Source organism: Sinohyriopsis cumingii, chromosome 14 (genome assembly GCF_028554795.1).
Source record: "Sinohyriopsis cumingii isolate HCF-2022 chromosome 14, ASM2855479v2, whole genome shotgun sequence".
NCBI lineage: Eukaryota > Metazoa > Mollusca > Bivalvia > Unionida > Unionidae > Sinohyriopsis > Sinohyriopsis cumingii.
Genome location: NC_142974.1, coordinates 85,303,325 through 85,321,595, shown reverse-complemented (window position 1 = coordinate 85,321,595; position 18,271 = coordinate 85,303,325). Strand labels below are relative to the sequence as shown.

Sequence of the window (18,271 nt, the reverse complement as noted above, 5' to 3'; positions counted from 1 at the left end):
GGCGATTTATTATATATCCTATGACTGCTCCAGCTTGAGGGCAAAATCCAAGCACATCCCTAAAAAGATAACAAGTATAGCGGCTCTTTACCTTCTGTAAATGCCACTTGAGCTTCCTGATGCTGTTGTATCTGCCATTTGACAGAATCACGAATGTGGATATATTTCTTAATTGCCTCTAGTTGTTGAGTTAGTTTAGCTGTATGAAATTCCTTTGTGCAGACTCGCTCATTATTAATATTACAACAGTGATTTAATTACACATTACCTGTCAGCACACCGATGTTAAGTCAGTTATTTTATAACACACCAACAAGCTTGCCCCTTGCACCCCCCCCCCTTTTTATTTTTAATTTGGGCACCTGTGGACATGAATCTGCAAGGCTCAAATTGTCATTTTTAATATAAGATCTCAACATTTTTAAGGCCTTAATTTTAAAGACATCCTTAAAACCCCCAAAAGGTTATCAACTGGATCACCAGCCTTCGTTTAGAGTAACAGCAAGTATATATATATATTTAGGTCTAAGGAAACACAATAAAAATGTTTGATTTAACAATGACATATTTGCCTCAGGTCTGTGATCCTGAAGTGAATATTAACTGTCCATTTATTTTCTTGGCTTTTCTTTACTAGGAAATTGATTATAGAGATTTCTGCGATGGTGAAGGCAATGTAAAACTTGGTTACTATAACATACTTTTTACGCCATGTTTGAAAAAATAAATCCAATGGAAAGGTTATAGTCTGAACATCTTCATTAAATTAAGTTAATATAGGGGAAAAAACTTGAAGAGTTCATAAATATTTTTCAGTGCTGAATAAAGATATAACATAACACTTTCTGCTGTGATTTTAATAGTTTCTGAGAGCATGAAAAATTTCTAGAACTATAATGTATAAATGTTTTCAAAAGATTATATTAATATGAGGGAAAAATCTGTTATGAAATAAACCGACAAGATCTTGTATGAATTCATGTTATCTTTAAATATGATATTTGTGTGAAAATATCTGGAAGAAAAAACAAGATGGTGCCACTCACACATACAATGTGGTTGCCACAGTAGCCATATTAAGAAACTTTTTATCGCTACTTCTGAATGGATAATTGTGTCAGCGTGTCAACATGTGTACAAAATACTTATGTTGATGTCTAGCAGGTCCTGAATGAGAATTATGGTGCTGTACAGACATCCTATAAGGCCACCAATGTGGCCATCCTGAAAATCCTGTTATAACTACTTCTCCTGAATGAATCGTCATATCAGTGAAAGACTTCTTATGTCTAGTTGGACGTAAATGAAAATAGTGCCAATCTAACCTCCAATATGGCTGTTTTAATGGGCATCTGGAAAACCCCTTCCTTGCTACTTCTCCTAGATGGCTGGTCATTTTGACATTGTGCTTTCACTAGATGACCTATTTGATGTCTGGTTGGCCGTAAATGGAACTATGCATATGGTTTTGATGTCTAGTTGGTCCTAAATGTGGTTTTTGCTGCTCATAAACTTCTAATGGTATTATAGTTGGTTCCTTAATGAAACTGCTGTACAAAATTAAAAGGCCTTCTGACTTTCTATCAAGTTGGATACAATTATCTTTACTAGCTAGGATTTCTTGATCCTCTTTTTTATACATCAACCCTTCGCATATGTAGTTAGCTAAAACAGTATTTTGAACAATTAATTGCCCTCTTGCAAATAAAATCCCAACTGCATGCTTTTACCAGTGTGAGAGCTCCTTATATAAGTAGCTAAGTATTCAGTAACTGAATTTCCACATCCACATGCATCAACTCAGAATTAAAAGTTGCAAAACATATACAAATTTGAAAATCTTGAGACGTGTCACTTTGCATGGTGGGTGTTATGATTTAAATGCAACAAGGAAATTGAATTAGGGTTAATTTCTTTAAGCTGTATTCAATCATGGGGCCCTGGATTATAGAATGGTCTAGGCATACACATCACTAATCAACTCTCTCTAGTCCAACCAATGTGTGTATATGGGAAAGTTTGCCAGTAGCGTTATGTGTGTTGATTTCTTCCAATAAATATGTTGGCTGCCATGTAAAGTCTATGATGTCCTGAAAAATGGTGTTAAGCTCCATACAAGCAAGCTAAACAATCAATGATATAATGGAACAGTAGACACCATTTTAGCTAAATATGCCAAGAATTGATTTAGAGACTTGGTTAGTGATGATGACTTAAAATTGGCAAGGGATTAAAAAGATAAAAGAAATGACCTTTCATGGCACTGTAATATAACAAATGAGGAAAAACAAAAGTTTATTGCATTTGAACCTTTTGTTTTTTCACAGTTTCAATTTAAGTCATAAGGCCCCTTATTTTGCCTTACCAAACATATAGCAAGTTATTACCTCAAACCCTAGCACTAATAATGCCTCACAAGTAAGCAGTCTTTTATGAAGTCTCAGGTCTGAGTATATGTCTAGCAATACTTATGTCCAGTTTCTTTATAAAATTCTTTCTCACATGGTACAGTTTTCAGAGAGACACGATAAATTCAACAAGTGTGGTAATGAAGGAACAGGCATTCTTTATTTATGCACACATCCCAAAGGGACATTGCTATGTTTGAATCAACACTGAACTGAAGAATGGAGCATCAGTTGCATCAATTAAAATATTGTGGCCCATACAAAATACTGCAAGGACTATAATCAATTTATGAGTGCAATGGGCATGAATTACTGTAGCAGACTGGAGGAAGTAATCCGAATTTATTAATATCTTGAAGCTAAATATAGTAAAGTTTTCATCTATAATCTGTGGAATCGTTTTTGCACACAGTTTGCAGGATTTGTCTTTGGGTCATCGTTTTTCTTTTTCTTCATCTTTCTAGCTTATGGTATCTTGATAAGTCTTATGGTGCCGTGCAACTGCACTTGATGATTACCACAACCAGTGACATTGTATCAGATCTTCTGGGATCAGATGATTCAATGCAAATTCCACATAACCTATCACCATCCTCATGTTTGCCATCTGACTTACTAAGTTATTTTGCCTAAATAATAATAAAAACAATCTGGTCTGATGTATTGATAGCGTTCTGAATGACCATAATATATTCTCTGTATCTACCCTAGAAAATCCTGAGTGGATCGCTGTTTGGTTTTAATAAACCAAAGTAATCCAATGAAAGGCATTTTACAGACACAAGTGTCTGTTTCCTGTATGCAGTGATTAAATGATAGTATTATGTCTTTATTTTTTTAAAACTGATGATACATATGATCACCTTCAATGTGCAATATTAGTTATGTTAATTAACGAGTGGGCAATATTTGAATTTCAAAGATAAAAGTGTATGCCATGATCACTTTAGTAGGATGATTTGTCAAGTGAGGTTATCTTTTCTGTTTGAATAAAAATTGTTAACTAAACTATTTTCGCAAGTTATGACATAAGAATGATTCAAAGAAAGAAAATTCATTAAATTGAACATATAAAATGTAATACTGCAACAGAGTCTAGATGAACTATTTCTTCAGAGACACAATCCAGACTCTGTGGCAGCAAAATTATCAAATAGGACACAACTAAGAGACAATCACATTTTCAGTCACAATGGTTTGACAATTATCAATGGCTTGAATTCATTGACTGTGAAGGCAAAGTGATTTGCAGTTACTGCAAAAAAAGTTCCCAAACTGTCACAGATTTTAAATTCTACCAGTGGACTTGTAAGTGTAACTGACAAATTCAGGATTTAATCAAGCAAGTCTCATGATAGTATTATACCTAATAAAGCAAAATGTAGCACAGTATATTCAGGACACTTAGGCCAGCATGTACAAAATATTCCTCAAGTTACAGTTGCTAGCACTCCACTAAGAAATGTCATTTTATAATAAATAAAAATGTAATGGAAAAAAAAAATCGATAAAGTGATTGCACTCTTTAACATAGCCTACTACCTAACTCAATAATGAAAATGATTTGGTTCATTATATCTTTGTGTTTTATGGAATAAATGCATACATCTGATTGAATTTTAGGCAAGAGACTGAACTTTTGGGTTAAGTTAAAATGTATGTGGAACAAATGCATTTTCTAAAACTACTTGTATCAGTGTGCATTGTGACTTTTCTTTAAGATAACTCTAAATGGTACTGGGTATATATCATTTTCTTCAACTGCACACTGTTGTCTTCCATTTGATTTGATGACTTACAGCTATACTGTCTACACAGGAGGCCTCAGTATCAGGAAAAATTCTGTATACTTCAGTTACAGCTGAAATAAGTTTTGCATTAGTACCTGAATCAGACAAAAAAGGTTGTGTTCTGGTGTGTGAATAGAAATGGCTAAAAGTAATATAGACAAAAGCCATAAGAGTACACAAGTTACATATGAAAACCACCAATTCACTTGCATGTGTGGCATACAAGTTCAAAGATTTGCTTTATGTTTATTTGTGTACACACATTGTTCAACTCCTAAGATATTTTAAGAGCTATTTCTCTATTGTATGCATAATTCATTTACAAATGTGATTAGTGGGCCACACCGAAGGCCATACTATTAGTTCACTTGGCAATATGGTAACGTCAGCTGAAAAGCATAATCATCCATTAAAAGAGCATTATGATATGAACATTAGGTATTTAGAACATATAGATTTTTCTTTTCCAAATGGAGTCCAAGTAATTATTGCCCAATCCAGGTATAATTTTGTACACAAGTAAAGAACAAAATAAGATAAATCTTCATTTATTTGCAATTGACAATACACTTCTTAATGAATATACACTTTTACATTTATTTTGTATCACTTGAATAAACAATATTTCTTTCAGTTCATTTTAAACTTTTATTTTATATCACTTGAGTAAACAATATCTCTTTCATTTCATTTAACACTTAGAAACAGGTTCTTCCAGTTACAATAATCAACTCTGGAAACAATAAACAAACTGGAACTTTTGACCTAATTATATTACATTTACTAGGGTTAAAACAATAAATTCCTTAACATAATAAATTAACAGTTCCAGTTAATCAAACACAAAATCATCTTTTATACAGGGTGTGAACTGTTAATATTTACAGGATAAAGCTTATAGTTTCCAAATTGATTGAAGCTTACATGTTGCAGTTGCTGGCACATATCTATTTCCAGCATGGTTTGCATACATTCCACCTTTAATAATTTTGTTACTTCCCTACCCCACCCCATTCAGTAACAAGTATCAAAAATCAGGCTCATTCTAAGGCAAAGTCTGTAACTTGTGTACCACAGTCATCAGAGTGACAAAGATGCAAAACTTTATGATGCCTGTCAAAGGAAGAAAACAGTTTGTTGTTTACCCAAGTTTTGAACCAGTTAACTTGAATTCTCAGACCATCAATTGCTACAGCCCCACTAATTACAATTGTTAGGGAATAATGAGAACTCACCTTCAGTTATCTGTGTATATATATAATTTTAATAACCAAGAATACCGGATGTCTGGGAACATTATAGCATTCAATGGTAACGTCAGAACTGAGATGAGAGAATTAAACAAGCATAGTACATGACATAATATATCCATAAACTATTGACTGGGAAAAATACTACAGAACACCATTTCTGCTGGCAGTAAGATGTTGAACCTATATGTCATAAATATCAGGTTGGACATCTAGGACCAGTAATATTCATAATGGGCAGTACCCACCCCCCACCCCCCAAGTGAGAAGGGCCTGATTTGTAATCTAAGCCACCCAACCTATCACAACCTTTATAGTACTTGAAACAAATATTGATTAATAGTAAAACAAACTCTGAAAGTTATTAAAACCAATTTGTTATATTTCCATAACTCTGCATAGTTAACTGTGCAAGCAGACTTAAACATATCAGTGTATGACAGTTAAATTAAGCTATAACATCGATTAACAGAAGCTACGAATTCATCAACAAGCAGTGAACAATCATCTTCACAATAAATGTCAAACATTAGCATCCATAAGCTGTCAAGACAAGTTGTTACACTGGATATATAATCATCCATTTATTTCAAACAAGCTGTGAAAAACGAACCTCACGTCCGCTATATGTACGCTGGTCATTGCAAAGGATGCTTTAATAGATTAATGTTTATCGTCGTGTCTTGACAACCATTTTGCGCGCGCACACCGGAAAGTCATGCTATATATTTGTTACTTGTGAACGTATTCGTGGGCAGTACGCTATATATTGTTCCCGGGGCCGTATTCGCGGGCAGAATGCTATATGTTTGTTCTTCGTGAACGTATTTTTGGGCAGTTACTTTGTCATCTTCAACCTAAAGGTCAAAACTGCCCATGAAATTTATATATCTGCCCACGAACCGAAAACATGAATAGGACTATAACATAAGTGTATATACTTATTTTCAACATATACATAATTACTATGTAAGAAATACAACCTATGTATATGTATTTTGATTTGAAATGTAAACTATATCATGTCCTTCCCGTAAACCCACTTTCGGGATGACTGCCCACAACGCACCTAAAACGTGTATATATATATATATATATATATATATATATATATATATATATATATATATATATATATATATATATATATATATATATATGTTTGTCTCTCCATTTGTTATTACCCAGTATGAATGAGTGAAAGGTGTTGCTTTATTTTAGAAAGTATCAAGGCATACTACTTACTTGAATTATCGATTGCACCTTTCTTCTGACTGCCTGAAATGAAAATATATTGATTTGTTAAAACAATTATAATTCTGCATTTGATGCATACTTATCGGAACGTACGTTTCATTAAAGAATCGCTAAAGTTCATGCGATTTCTAAAATTGACCTGGTTTAATTTATTGTCCAAAGAATGTCATAATAAAATTTAAAAAAGGGATACAAGTATTCAAAGCAAATGAAAAAAATTGTCCATTGACAGGAAGGGGACAAGTTTAAACTAAATTGTAACAATATCAATAATAAATTCTCTCATTCAAGTTGGAGAATCTTGTATTAAGCTGGCTCGTTCTACAAAAACAATGTCATATATTTGCAAAAACCAAATCGCATATGATTAATAATAGGAACAAATCGGTTGACTTCACCATGCAAAATCTCTTTGGTCTCAATCTAGACCAGCTTTTCACGACAGATAATGACGACGAATGCCATCATCCAACTGCTAGGAATGCTGTCCGCATTTTGTGGTGAAGTTCTGTCTTGGATTGGTCAGATTTTGTTACACGTACATTCAAATCTTTAATGACTCAACTTCGAAGTATATTTCGGCCGCATTGAACGCATATAATTAGACAAAGACCATCATCTACCGGATATGAGTAGCAATTTTTGTGCAGTGGAAATTCCTGTCTGGCGTAAAATACACACTTAACAAACATTTTAATGTGCTCATGATCACTACTTGATCTGCATGTTATCTAGAGTTGACTTAGCGTTAGAATCGGCCTTTGACATGGATTTGAGAAAAACAGACCTCGGTATCAGCAACATCGGGATTGCAGTGGCTGGTGCACAAAATCGTCCTGGATATATTACTGATTAAAACGCAAAACCGGAACGACCACTCTTCTTCTGATGAATGAAACGTGCGCAATACAGTCCACACGCGTCTCGCATAAATAAAATAGCCATCTCTACCACTACCTTGCAATAAAATTCGGATAACAAGAACAATGCCAACAGGTTCACAGGTCTTATTTCTTGTACAATTGCTATGTGCATTGCAATATATTTGTCTTTTATATATGAGATCCACACGCATCCAATAAGTGTCACCAGCCCACATGCGTCGATGACAAGTTGTTTTTGCATCAAATATACCGAGAGTCGACGTTTTCTGCAAGTGTTCATAAGGGACTGGCGACGGATTGCAGTTGGCGTAGTTGTAGGGTATAAATATGTCAGCTAATGTCAGGCAAAATTCAGAAGATACGCAAGAAATAACATTTGTCATGTTTACCCCGACCCAGAGTAGCCCAGTTTGAAACATGTATAATCAAGGTAATTCTGACGGGTCATTGTTTGATGTCGAACATTGCCGAAGGCTAGCACTAATCCGTTACGTAAGATTGTTGTGGCTAGAATAGAAGAACCGGACATCGGAGTTGCGAAGTCACAGACAGCCAATTATCACCTAGGTGTCGAAATGTTTCCAAGATCAAAAGAAATTGCCTGAAGAAGAGGGAGTGTCCTAACTTCTTTCCCCTGCAAACATACAGACAGGTTGAACTGGCCGCTAAGACGATTGGACAGGGGCACAGCGCCACCCAATCAGAATCGAGATGGGGGGAGACCTTGATTTGGGTAGAATGATATCCCTGCGTTTTCCGGCAAAAGTTAGTTCGCTGAGAGAAATTACCCAGAGAAGAGGTTAGCGTAACTCCGAATAGCCATTCGTTATTGGCGGGAAAATCTTAGAGCGGGAAATTCTAAGTACAGAAAGCTTCAAAGGTCAGTAGATATTTGTTCGGTCTTTGTGGAATGCGACTGCATTTTAATTGTGGGTCGTATGTATACTTTATTATTACTAGAATCGTAGTACGAAGAATTACTTTGTTTTGTTAATATGTTTGCATATTTTGAAGAAATGAGTTGATATTTATAAAGAATTATATAGCTTGCCAGCCGTCGTAGGAGTTAATATTGTAATTTACTATGTGGGTATTTTATAGTAGACTAACACATATGTTCATATGATTATAGATTTTGCCATTGTTGAATATTTGTAATGTACTGACATGCGTCTGATTTTGTCAGATTGTAGTACGATGAGATTAAATATATATGTGTATATACTGACGTGACGCAATGTATTGATGTCGGTATAACAATTCGCTGATACTGTGTTATTACTCCATTGTTTACCCTGCAAGAAGTGTGTGGGAATTTCGATGTGTATGCATGCGTGGCCGAAACAGTGACAGCTATGTGATGGTTAATTGTCGTTATAGTGTGAGGTGAGGTTCGATAAAACATTTGTTAACGCCTTGTGGTTTTTCACAGGAAGCTTTGAGGGACAGACCAGTTAAAGTTTGGTCCCGTAGTCTCAGATAGAGAGACGGAGGAAAGGAGGGAAGGAGAAGAAAGGTGAAGTTGAAGTCTGGGAGCGGAATTGGAGGAGGAGATAGTAGAGAGGGAAACAGACAAAGGAGGAGTTAGAGGAACGGAAAGAAGGAAGAATCAGCGGGAAGAAATAGATGAGTAGATGCAAGGACAGGGGGAAAATCGAACTCACAATGTAAATCACGGGATGAATTAGGCTGTCACTTGGTCGAGGGAAAGACGAGTGATTGGAAGTTATCGTTTTAAATTATCACATTTATTAAATTGTTATTGATTGAATTTCATCTTCGTGTTCTCTATAATTTAACCGTCGGCATTGCTGACTGGGGGCTCAGAGCTGTAAATCTACATCATCACTAATTTAACTTTCTAACCTAACGAGCCAGGGTGGAACTTTCAATTTAATTTAATTAAATTATATTGGGAGAACCCACCCGAATACGTGAGAACGTCACAACATTTAAAGGAAATTATTTAAAGAATTGTTCTTTGTAATGGCAAAGGAAGATAATCATATTTTAAAGCAAATATGGAGTGAACAGTTAAAATAGAAGAAGTAGTATATCACTGACAGTTTGTATTTTTTTAAAACTTATTATTGTTTTTGTTCTGTCTCTATCTTGTGAATCTCTACAGCATTTGCTGATAATTTTTAATTTTATTTCTTTAAGATGATACATACCGCTTGATTTTTGTTTCCATGCTCCTGAAAAAGAAAACTTTTTTTCTACTGTCAGCGTCCAGATATGCCCTAAAAATGTTATGTATGAGATTCGACTCATCGTGCGTCATTTAAATTCAAAATTGAAAGAAATCGATGATTAATTTCTCAAAGCATTATTTCAAATGGTCTTAAAAAAGTGAAGAAGCAGTGTTCAATAAAACAATTATGAAGAACAATTTCCAAGCCTGTGTTCCGATAAAACAATATTAAGACACCAGATAAGATATGTTGCAAATGTTAAACATATTCAGTAAAATAAAACGACATTACCTTGTGAAACATGTGTTTAAAACAGTCTAAATGACATAGTAACATTTTCATGCTTGAAATGTAGAGAATTCCTTAAGCAAGTGCTCAATATAATAAAGTGTATCGCTGAACGAACTGTCCTTTTGACAACTCATGCCTGGAATATAGGTTAACAGACAAAACAACTGGATGAATGGAAGATTAACAATTCCAGAATCCTTTATTAAGATTGTGTTTGAGCAAGTGTAACACAGGTAGAATAACAAAATGAGTACATAATAAGATTTCTGCATTTGTATGGAAAAATATGAACTCGTTTTGTCGGAATAATACCTCACTCCCAAAGGTCGTGCAGTATTATTTGGATAAATATTGTTCATACTTTCCCTTACAAATGCAGTCATCTATAACTACTCACCTAATTGTCGATTTAACACTTGAGGAACGTAAAGGAGGTCAACAACGAAAACAGCAACTAATTATATGTAGATTAATAGTTACAAAAACCTTCATTAGGACTTTTTTTGAGAAAGTTTAATATGCTGTTTAAATCTGCATAAATACGCACGACCTTTGATAGGATGCTTCATTGAAAATGTGTCATATCAGATCCAATGTAATCATTGATGTGTGCTTGCGCAACATAGTTTTACACTGTGACTCAGATGTACTATTTAATAATTTATACCTCACAAATGTTCGGCTCTTAACATTATATATGATTACAAAAAGGTTTTGCAAACCATCATCTGATCATTTAGAACCGTCTCATTGAAATGCACACTGATTTGTATACTGGAGAAAGAAACTTCTGGTTATCATCATAAACTAAAATGTTTACAACGCGTAGTAATATGACATAAGCGATGTCCTTCTTCAAGGCCACATACAAACACAAATGATACAATTATATGAGTGTAGTTGGATTAGGGTCAGTAGCAAGAAAATCATTACTTAATTTAGCTAACGCTCTGTGACTCCAATTTTGTATTATAGTGTTGTATACTTGTGCCAAAAAGATACTTTGGTTTAAATTTCGTAGCAAATTATTGAACTTAATGTAGTATATGTACTATTTTGATAAGAGATTTTGGATTAGATCAATATGGAGTTTAATTAGCGTTCTTTAGGATGAATTGATCATATTAATGATCTCGTTTATACTGTTCAATAAGGGAGTTGCTATTATGTCTATCTGGCAAAAATCATGTTGGTGTCAGTAATTGCGAAAGGTAGACTTAAATCACGGCCGCGTTCCATGTGATACTATCAACGATGTGTCTTTCTGGTATTTACATATAATATTGAAACAGTGACCAGCATGTTGCGAGAGTTATATTTTGTGTTATTAGCATACGATCATCCCAGTTTGCATTATTTTCCTCCAATTTGTCTCGAATGTTCAACCACCAGTTTTGTTTCGGTTTGTCGACATCTTCATCCCGTGTTATTTACTGATAAAGACTTGGTCATAAATGAAAACATGATATCTAATTCTTTAATGGAATTATACTTACCTAAAGAAACGCTTGATCCTTTCATCGGTGTTACTGAAAAAGTAACATTTTAGTAACTGTTTCAGATTATGGACTTTTTGGCGATAAATAGTAGCTAACTTTTACTGAAATGCGATGCGTTTAATTATGTAAACATTTATGCAAAGTATACCTTTTGAAACATGTACATGAAACAACGTTGCGAGTATACTGAAATGGTGAAAGTAGCAAAGGTATTTGGATTTTTCAATGTGTTGAATGTTCAGATTTCGAGCAACATAGTACGTGATTTAAATGTTTCAAAATTGCTGTTTTTTTTTCTAGTTACCAGTATAAAATCCTCGCAGGTTAAACAATGTTTAGGTTTAGGTTCTGGGGAAAAATTTTCATGCGCTTTAAACTATACGTTATGTTTTCTGTTCGACTTCATCTTTATATATACTTCCGCCTTTCACCCGTATTTAACTTTGGTCTTAAGTAATAAATGCATTTCAAAAGGGTCATACATACCTACGTTGTATCCAGCACTTTTCATCTGTTTCACGGATGAATGTGACCCTAATCAAGAGAAGTGGTTCAAAACTTAATTCCACAAAGCCAACTCATATAATTCAGTTACGAATATAATGTTATGAGCATAAATGGCTTATAAAGAAGAAGTAAATAACCTTGTTTAAGAAAAAGAGGGGAATGAAAGTCCAATACAGTTAGTACAATGTTTTAAGACTTCCTTTGCATCTGGTTAGTACCACTTTCCTCTATCAATCCACGAGCAGAAGAGATAATATACAAAGTGCTTAAATAGAAGAAAACTACAAGCTGAGAACCTACATATAGATGATCGATGACATAGATAGATTGTTATAGAGTTGAAGACCGCTGACAAATATAGCAATTTAAAAATAAGAGTTATTTGTTCAACTCCTTTCAAAATAAGCTGCATTATTCCCGTTTAAAAAATAAATACCTAATAAATTTATAAATCAAAAACTAAATAAAATAAAAAAAATTAATACATAAGGGTGCGCAAGATTACATAGCAACGTTTCGGTCTCGGCATATCAACCATTTTCATCTGCAGCAACTGATATAGGCATCAACACTCACTTCCCCAAAGAGGTGTATTTCCAAGGAATAAACATCCACTGGATGGCTACGAAAACACTTACCTTTAGGTATGACATCACCATATGTTCGGTACGATGCCTCCGATTTTCGCTGGATAGGAATGAACTTAGATGCGAAAAATTCTGCACTGGCATGGATGTAACTAAGTATTCAACAGAATAAATCTTGCAGGTTGTCACAGATACTATGGAATTATTTCGCGAATTTTCAACTTTCACACTCCTTCTTTTTCACTATCTTTTTCCCCCTCTTTCCCTTTCTTTCCCCCTCCCGAAAATAGGCTCCCTTGAAGATGCCTTTGGTGAATTGCAATCATAAAACGAATTTACAATCGTTATTTCCGGTGAGCAATACACATTATGGTTCCATCGATTCGACAGAGAACAAGTGACGTTATTGTAATGTCTGTTCCAACTAACGCAGAAAACTTCCTTACGTTAAATTAGAATTCTCCGCAAAATCCTATAGATGAAAGGTTGAGAAAAACATGGGTAAGGCGAAGTATAAGTGTGAAGTCCTACTATATTTCATCATTATTAAAAATCAACCCATGTATGTATGTATGTATGTATGTATGTATGTGTGTGTGTTTGTGTGTATGTATGTATGCATGTATGTGTATGCACTATATTTGTGGAAACATTACAATTAATTCATCCTTACATTATATAGTAGCAGCAAAACTCATTTCCACAATATTCATGATGAACTTTAATTTTAACAGATGCTCACAGTTTATTTTATGAATATTAAATTTAGCTATGTCACACGCGCAATATTGACTCTTCACGATTTCCATTTTGCTACTTGCATACTCTTTGTTTCCTTTCTTAATAAAATAAACAAATTGTCTGAATTGCTTCATACTATTTTTAAATAAAAAACAAAGCTGAGTACGCTTTACTGCAGCAAACGCTTATTTACACAACTGTCTCTCTAGCTCTTTCTCTCTCCCTCTCGCAGATGAATGCAATTTAAGGAGTATGTGTCATTCTAGGTGAATACAACTAGCATTAGATTAATTTAATCAGTATGATTGCAACTCCAGATTTACAAAATTACCATTATGTGTATATATTATTACCATTCGTCGTTTATCAAACCTTTTAGGTACAATCCAAGTTACGGCGATACATGAATGGTTTTTTAAATGAAAATAAAGTAATTCATTAATATCGAAAAAATTTAAATCAAATTTGTTTGGGTTTTTTGTTATTACTAGAACTTTAACTAATAGTTACTGGGTATGCAGCGCTCTGTCTCGAAAATACGTCTTGAGTAAGATGACACTAAATTTTCAAGGTCACATGGTTCATTCACAGACTTTTCTGACACAATTACCAAATAGATTATTCACCTGAAAGAACGTTAAATCATGCTTAACATAGGATAAATAAGTCAAGGGACACAACATATGTTATGGAACAGGTTAATATATGGATTTATGCATTTCATATATATATATATATATATATATATATATATATATATATATATATATATATATACCTTGTTGTTCGCCTATTGTACTCATTGTTTGTAGATTACTCAGCACTTTCTTCACATGTTCTTGAAGTTTAATGGTAGTCCTCTCTAATTCCAACCGAAGCGTGTCCAGTTTCTCCATAATTGCTCCCCCATACTTGCTGACATCCTGAACTGTAGCTGCAGCACTGGTAACAGCAGACGTTGTCTTTTGTATATATGCGTCTAGGCGTTTTAAATCACCAGAGTCCGATGGAGGATCCAGTAATGCCTTCACGTTCTTAATTTCTTTATCAAGAAGGCGTAGTGCTTCAGTATCTTTCATTTCTTATGAAGGTTTTAGAATCGCAAGCGTCTGAGTCCTTTATGTATCACAATTTGAGTTGAATACCTTAGGATCAATGAAATCAAAACTTCGTATTTTTTAGCTATTTATTTTTTTTATTTGTTTCTTTGAGAAATATATATAAATTAAAGGTTGGTCAGAAAAAAAGTTGCACTTCTTCATGTCTGAGACAGCAATAACCTGTAACAGATCAGAAATTTAAATGTAATTAAGCAGGGTGTATCAGTGTTGGGGCAATTGTGATTACACATACGTATCTAACGCGAATGATTGGATATAAAACTTTTTCAATCAACATCTAGCACTATTTTGAGTGCCTACGGAAACAAAATAAAACAATAACACAATCTCATGTAATAAACAAGTTTGACAATTAATCAGAGCTCTTTACCAAAAGCATAATACGTTAATTAAATTAAGCGAGCTAGAGCGAAAGTGAGGTTATATGAAAATATAGAAATGACCTGTTGAATTGTCAAAAAAAACGATTGTCTAAAATTGTTTAATCTTAGTCAATGGCACTTACATTCTGACCCAACTTCGAAATGGGCCCTACAGGAGGGATGAACATGTATTTAATTGCCCATGAATCAAAAATCTTCTGTACATCAGTTTTTTATTCGTTACTATTTATCCTATATTTATTGGCAGAATGAATGTATAGCACTTTAGGATGCATCTCTTATATATAACGCCTTAAAATCTTGATATTGTCACTATTTATCTTTTTTTCATTAGAAAAATTAAAGAAATATCAATTTGAAATATGCATATTATGCTACTAGAAGACATGCGATTCGCACATTGTGAAGGATATTGTTCTAACAAATATTTAAAGATGGCATACCAAATTCAAATGCAAAGCGTTATTATACAATTACCATGGTCAATTACATATAATATGCCACATCTTAATAACTAAAGTACGCAAAGACTTTTGCATCTCCTTGTAATAACGATATACCACTAACTCAGTAAAAGACAGACGAACACACTAGCATCACTTACTGTGCAACCTATTACAAATGAAGATCATGGATATGGAAGAGCCCATATAACTCCTCAACGACGAACTGAACAGGAAGGCAACTGCAATAACGATTTAACAAGCACGAGACAGTTTTATTACTCAATATCACCTTGAGCGACTAATGACGTTAACAGTTTTTTCCTGACCAGACCTTTGAGAGCACTTAATGTTGAGAAAAAAATAATACTCAGCAATTTTTTTTAATACTTGCGTTTTGTGCTATGTATACACTAGTTTCAACGCAATCGATTGATTTAAATTCCTTCTAAACAACTGGTTAACAAACGTTTGGATCAAACTATATACTTTTCAAATATGAACGTCTTATTGCACAAGATTAACAGTTAGCTAACTGTTAAAAAATATTATAAGCACGAACAACTTTTCAATGAACATAGTAGTAGTAATAATAATGTGCCCTGAGTAAGGTCCCAATCTGTAATAGCTCTAAGCACAATTTAATATTATATAGTGCATTAATAACATATAAAACATATACAATGACAATATTATCAAAAATAAACAATTATGAAATTACATAAACAAACCGCTAACAAGAATTAAGGAAGTAAATATTATTAAGCCCTGGTTTTCGCTGTCAAAGTTGGAAAGCTTAAAGAGCACTCTTGAATGAAATCACCCTGTCCTCCTTGTATCTATGATATATGGTCCTTTCGTATCACGTTGCTGAGCCTTGCTAATAAAATAATAGTGTCCGTATCACTTCGTCTTAACAGTGAGTGTCGTGACAGGGGCGTAAGTTTCTAGACTGGATGTATAAGTTAGTGAGTTCAGGCAGGTATATTGAACTGGCGCCAATTAACGAAATATAGTTTATGAAACCTTACATATTTTGGCTAGATGTTAGTGTAGTGAGAGAGTACTGTCGCCAGTGATAACTAGGTTTCCTATTGACTTTGGGACTCATACTGGCAATATTGATACTTATTGTTTGAGATAAATGACGTGAATGAGAAATTCTTTGTGGCAACTGTTTATGATCTTTCATATGAGGACTATAGCATGTGTTATCCAAGACATCACATCGAAAATATACCATTTGTGCCTTAGTTGGTGATATCAGCTTCACTTGGGCGGCTAGATTTATATATTTGAGTGTTATCAGAATGCAGTTGGTGAAACATCGGATGTCGTTATTTAGCACTTGACAGTCGTTGGGTGCATACAATGATGAGAACTGAGCCGAGAACAGAGATTTGTTGAACACCAAAGCATATGTCAAATGGTCATGAGCGTTTTCAATTTACGGACACAGGTTTATTCCTGTTGACCAAGTAGGACTTGAACCAAAGTATCGCGAATAACTAATACATGCAAGGTTGATTGTGTCAAATGCCGCAGACAAGGAATTAGAGAATGTCGTTAACTACTAACAGAAGGGCATTGTCATTACAACGTAAATTGATGCAATAAACAGGGCCAAATTTGTGGTATACATTTTGCGACGCTTGTTTATATTTTCACGTTCATTTTTGCCAAACTAATCGGCTGCAGACAATGAATTCTCAAGAGATACATTATATATGTCAGTTGTAGGTTGTGACTTTTATGTTTAAGGCCTGTTCTGATTCGTTTAATATAAGTTTGGTATCTATATTTAATCCAGTTGTTTGATTGTTAGATCCTTTTATATTTCATGACATGCTATTTGTATGTAACATTGTTTACAGGATTTGACGTTGTCCAGATGTTGAAAATTGTTACTAGCTGAAGACCTTCAAAATCGGTGACGGTTTTGGTAAACAATTTTTTTACATTTTCATTACTTTTCTCAGAGTAGTAATCATTCAGATGAGTCAAGGTCATTTTTTGACTACGGATATAATTTAAGTGTCACTTGGTAAACAAGCTTCTATTTCATTCTAGAAATATGAACTCTTGACCACCATCTGGGGATCTGTTTTGCGTTTTAGTTAGTCTTATAACTGATGCTATGATGTGAATGATATAGGTCGTGCTTTAACACTTGAGACGTTAAATTGTATTATGTTGTGAACGGTTTGGGCTGAATTTTACTTTTCTTCAAAATATTGAATTATATTGATTGTTTTCCCTGGAAATACAAAAGTGCTCTGATAGTACGTGAAAAAGACATTTTCCAGAATTTATACGGAATTCAAAAACTGGAATAATATTTTCTCTGAGTCAATGAAAGACAGTTGACACATCTGCACTTTATAGGCTATACAGATGTCATCGGAATCCATCTTGGATTTTGTTTGGGATTTGAACTGCGATTCACTTAGAAATTTTCATTGATACGAATTGTGTTTCATTCTTAATACCGTAATTTATTTTTTATTTTTTTTTTTGTTTACTTTGTAGTTTAGGGAAATAAATCGTTTGTTAAATTTAACAAGGCTCGTTGTCTTCATTTTTTTTTTCAAAATCAATTTAGAATAAGAAAATTAGAGCTGGGAAGTAAAAAGGACATTTCCACTTTACATACATATTCAAGTTTTGATATTGCTAAGAATATTTGCTTTGTGCCCCCATTTCGAGAAAACTTAGCAGACAAATATTTTCCTCAATTAGAAAACATTGCTGAAACTTATAAATTATACAAAAGAAGCTGAACAAGCTCATGTCAAATTTGCATGAGAAAAAGAGCAGTTATTTGATAGGTGGTGTTTAGCCAAGAAAGTTGATCAAACAAAACATCACAAAAAAATCTCAGACAACTCGTCTTATTTGAAGAGATCAAGAATTGT

General features: G+C 33.9%; 1 protein-coding gene across 3 annotated transcripts in view; it reads right to left on the bottom strand.

Annotated features, from left to right (window-relative positions):
- The window catches only part of LOC149784288 (uncharacterized), a 96,582-nt gene extending 80,966 nt beyond the window's left edge, over positions 1-15,616 (bottom strand). For all 3 annotated transcript variants that reach the window (XR_016413838.1, XM_089932304.1, XM_089932305.1), the window contains exons 1-6: positions 15,518-15,616; positions 14,188-14,689; positions 12,061-12,108; positions 11,572-11,604; positions 9,764-9,787; positions 6,694-6,726 (exon numbers count right to left, since the gene is read on the bottom strand). Coding sequence is in view for 2 of the 3 variants with exons in the window: in XM_089932304.1 (XP_089788430.1) it covers positions 6,694-6,726; positions 9,764-9,787; positions 11,572-11,604; positions 12,061-12,108; positions 14,188-14,488 (439 nt within the window). In the remaining variant the exon portion in view is untranslated. The remainder of the gene's footprint in view (positions 1-6,693; positions 6,727-9,763; positions 9,788-11,571; positions 11,605-12,060; positions 12,109-14,187; positions 14,690-15,517) is intronic.
- Between the last annotated feature and the right edge of the window lie 2,655 nt (positions 15,617-18,271).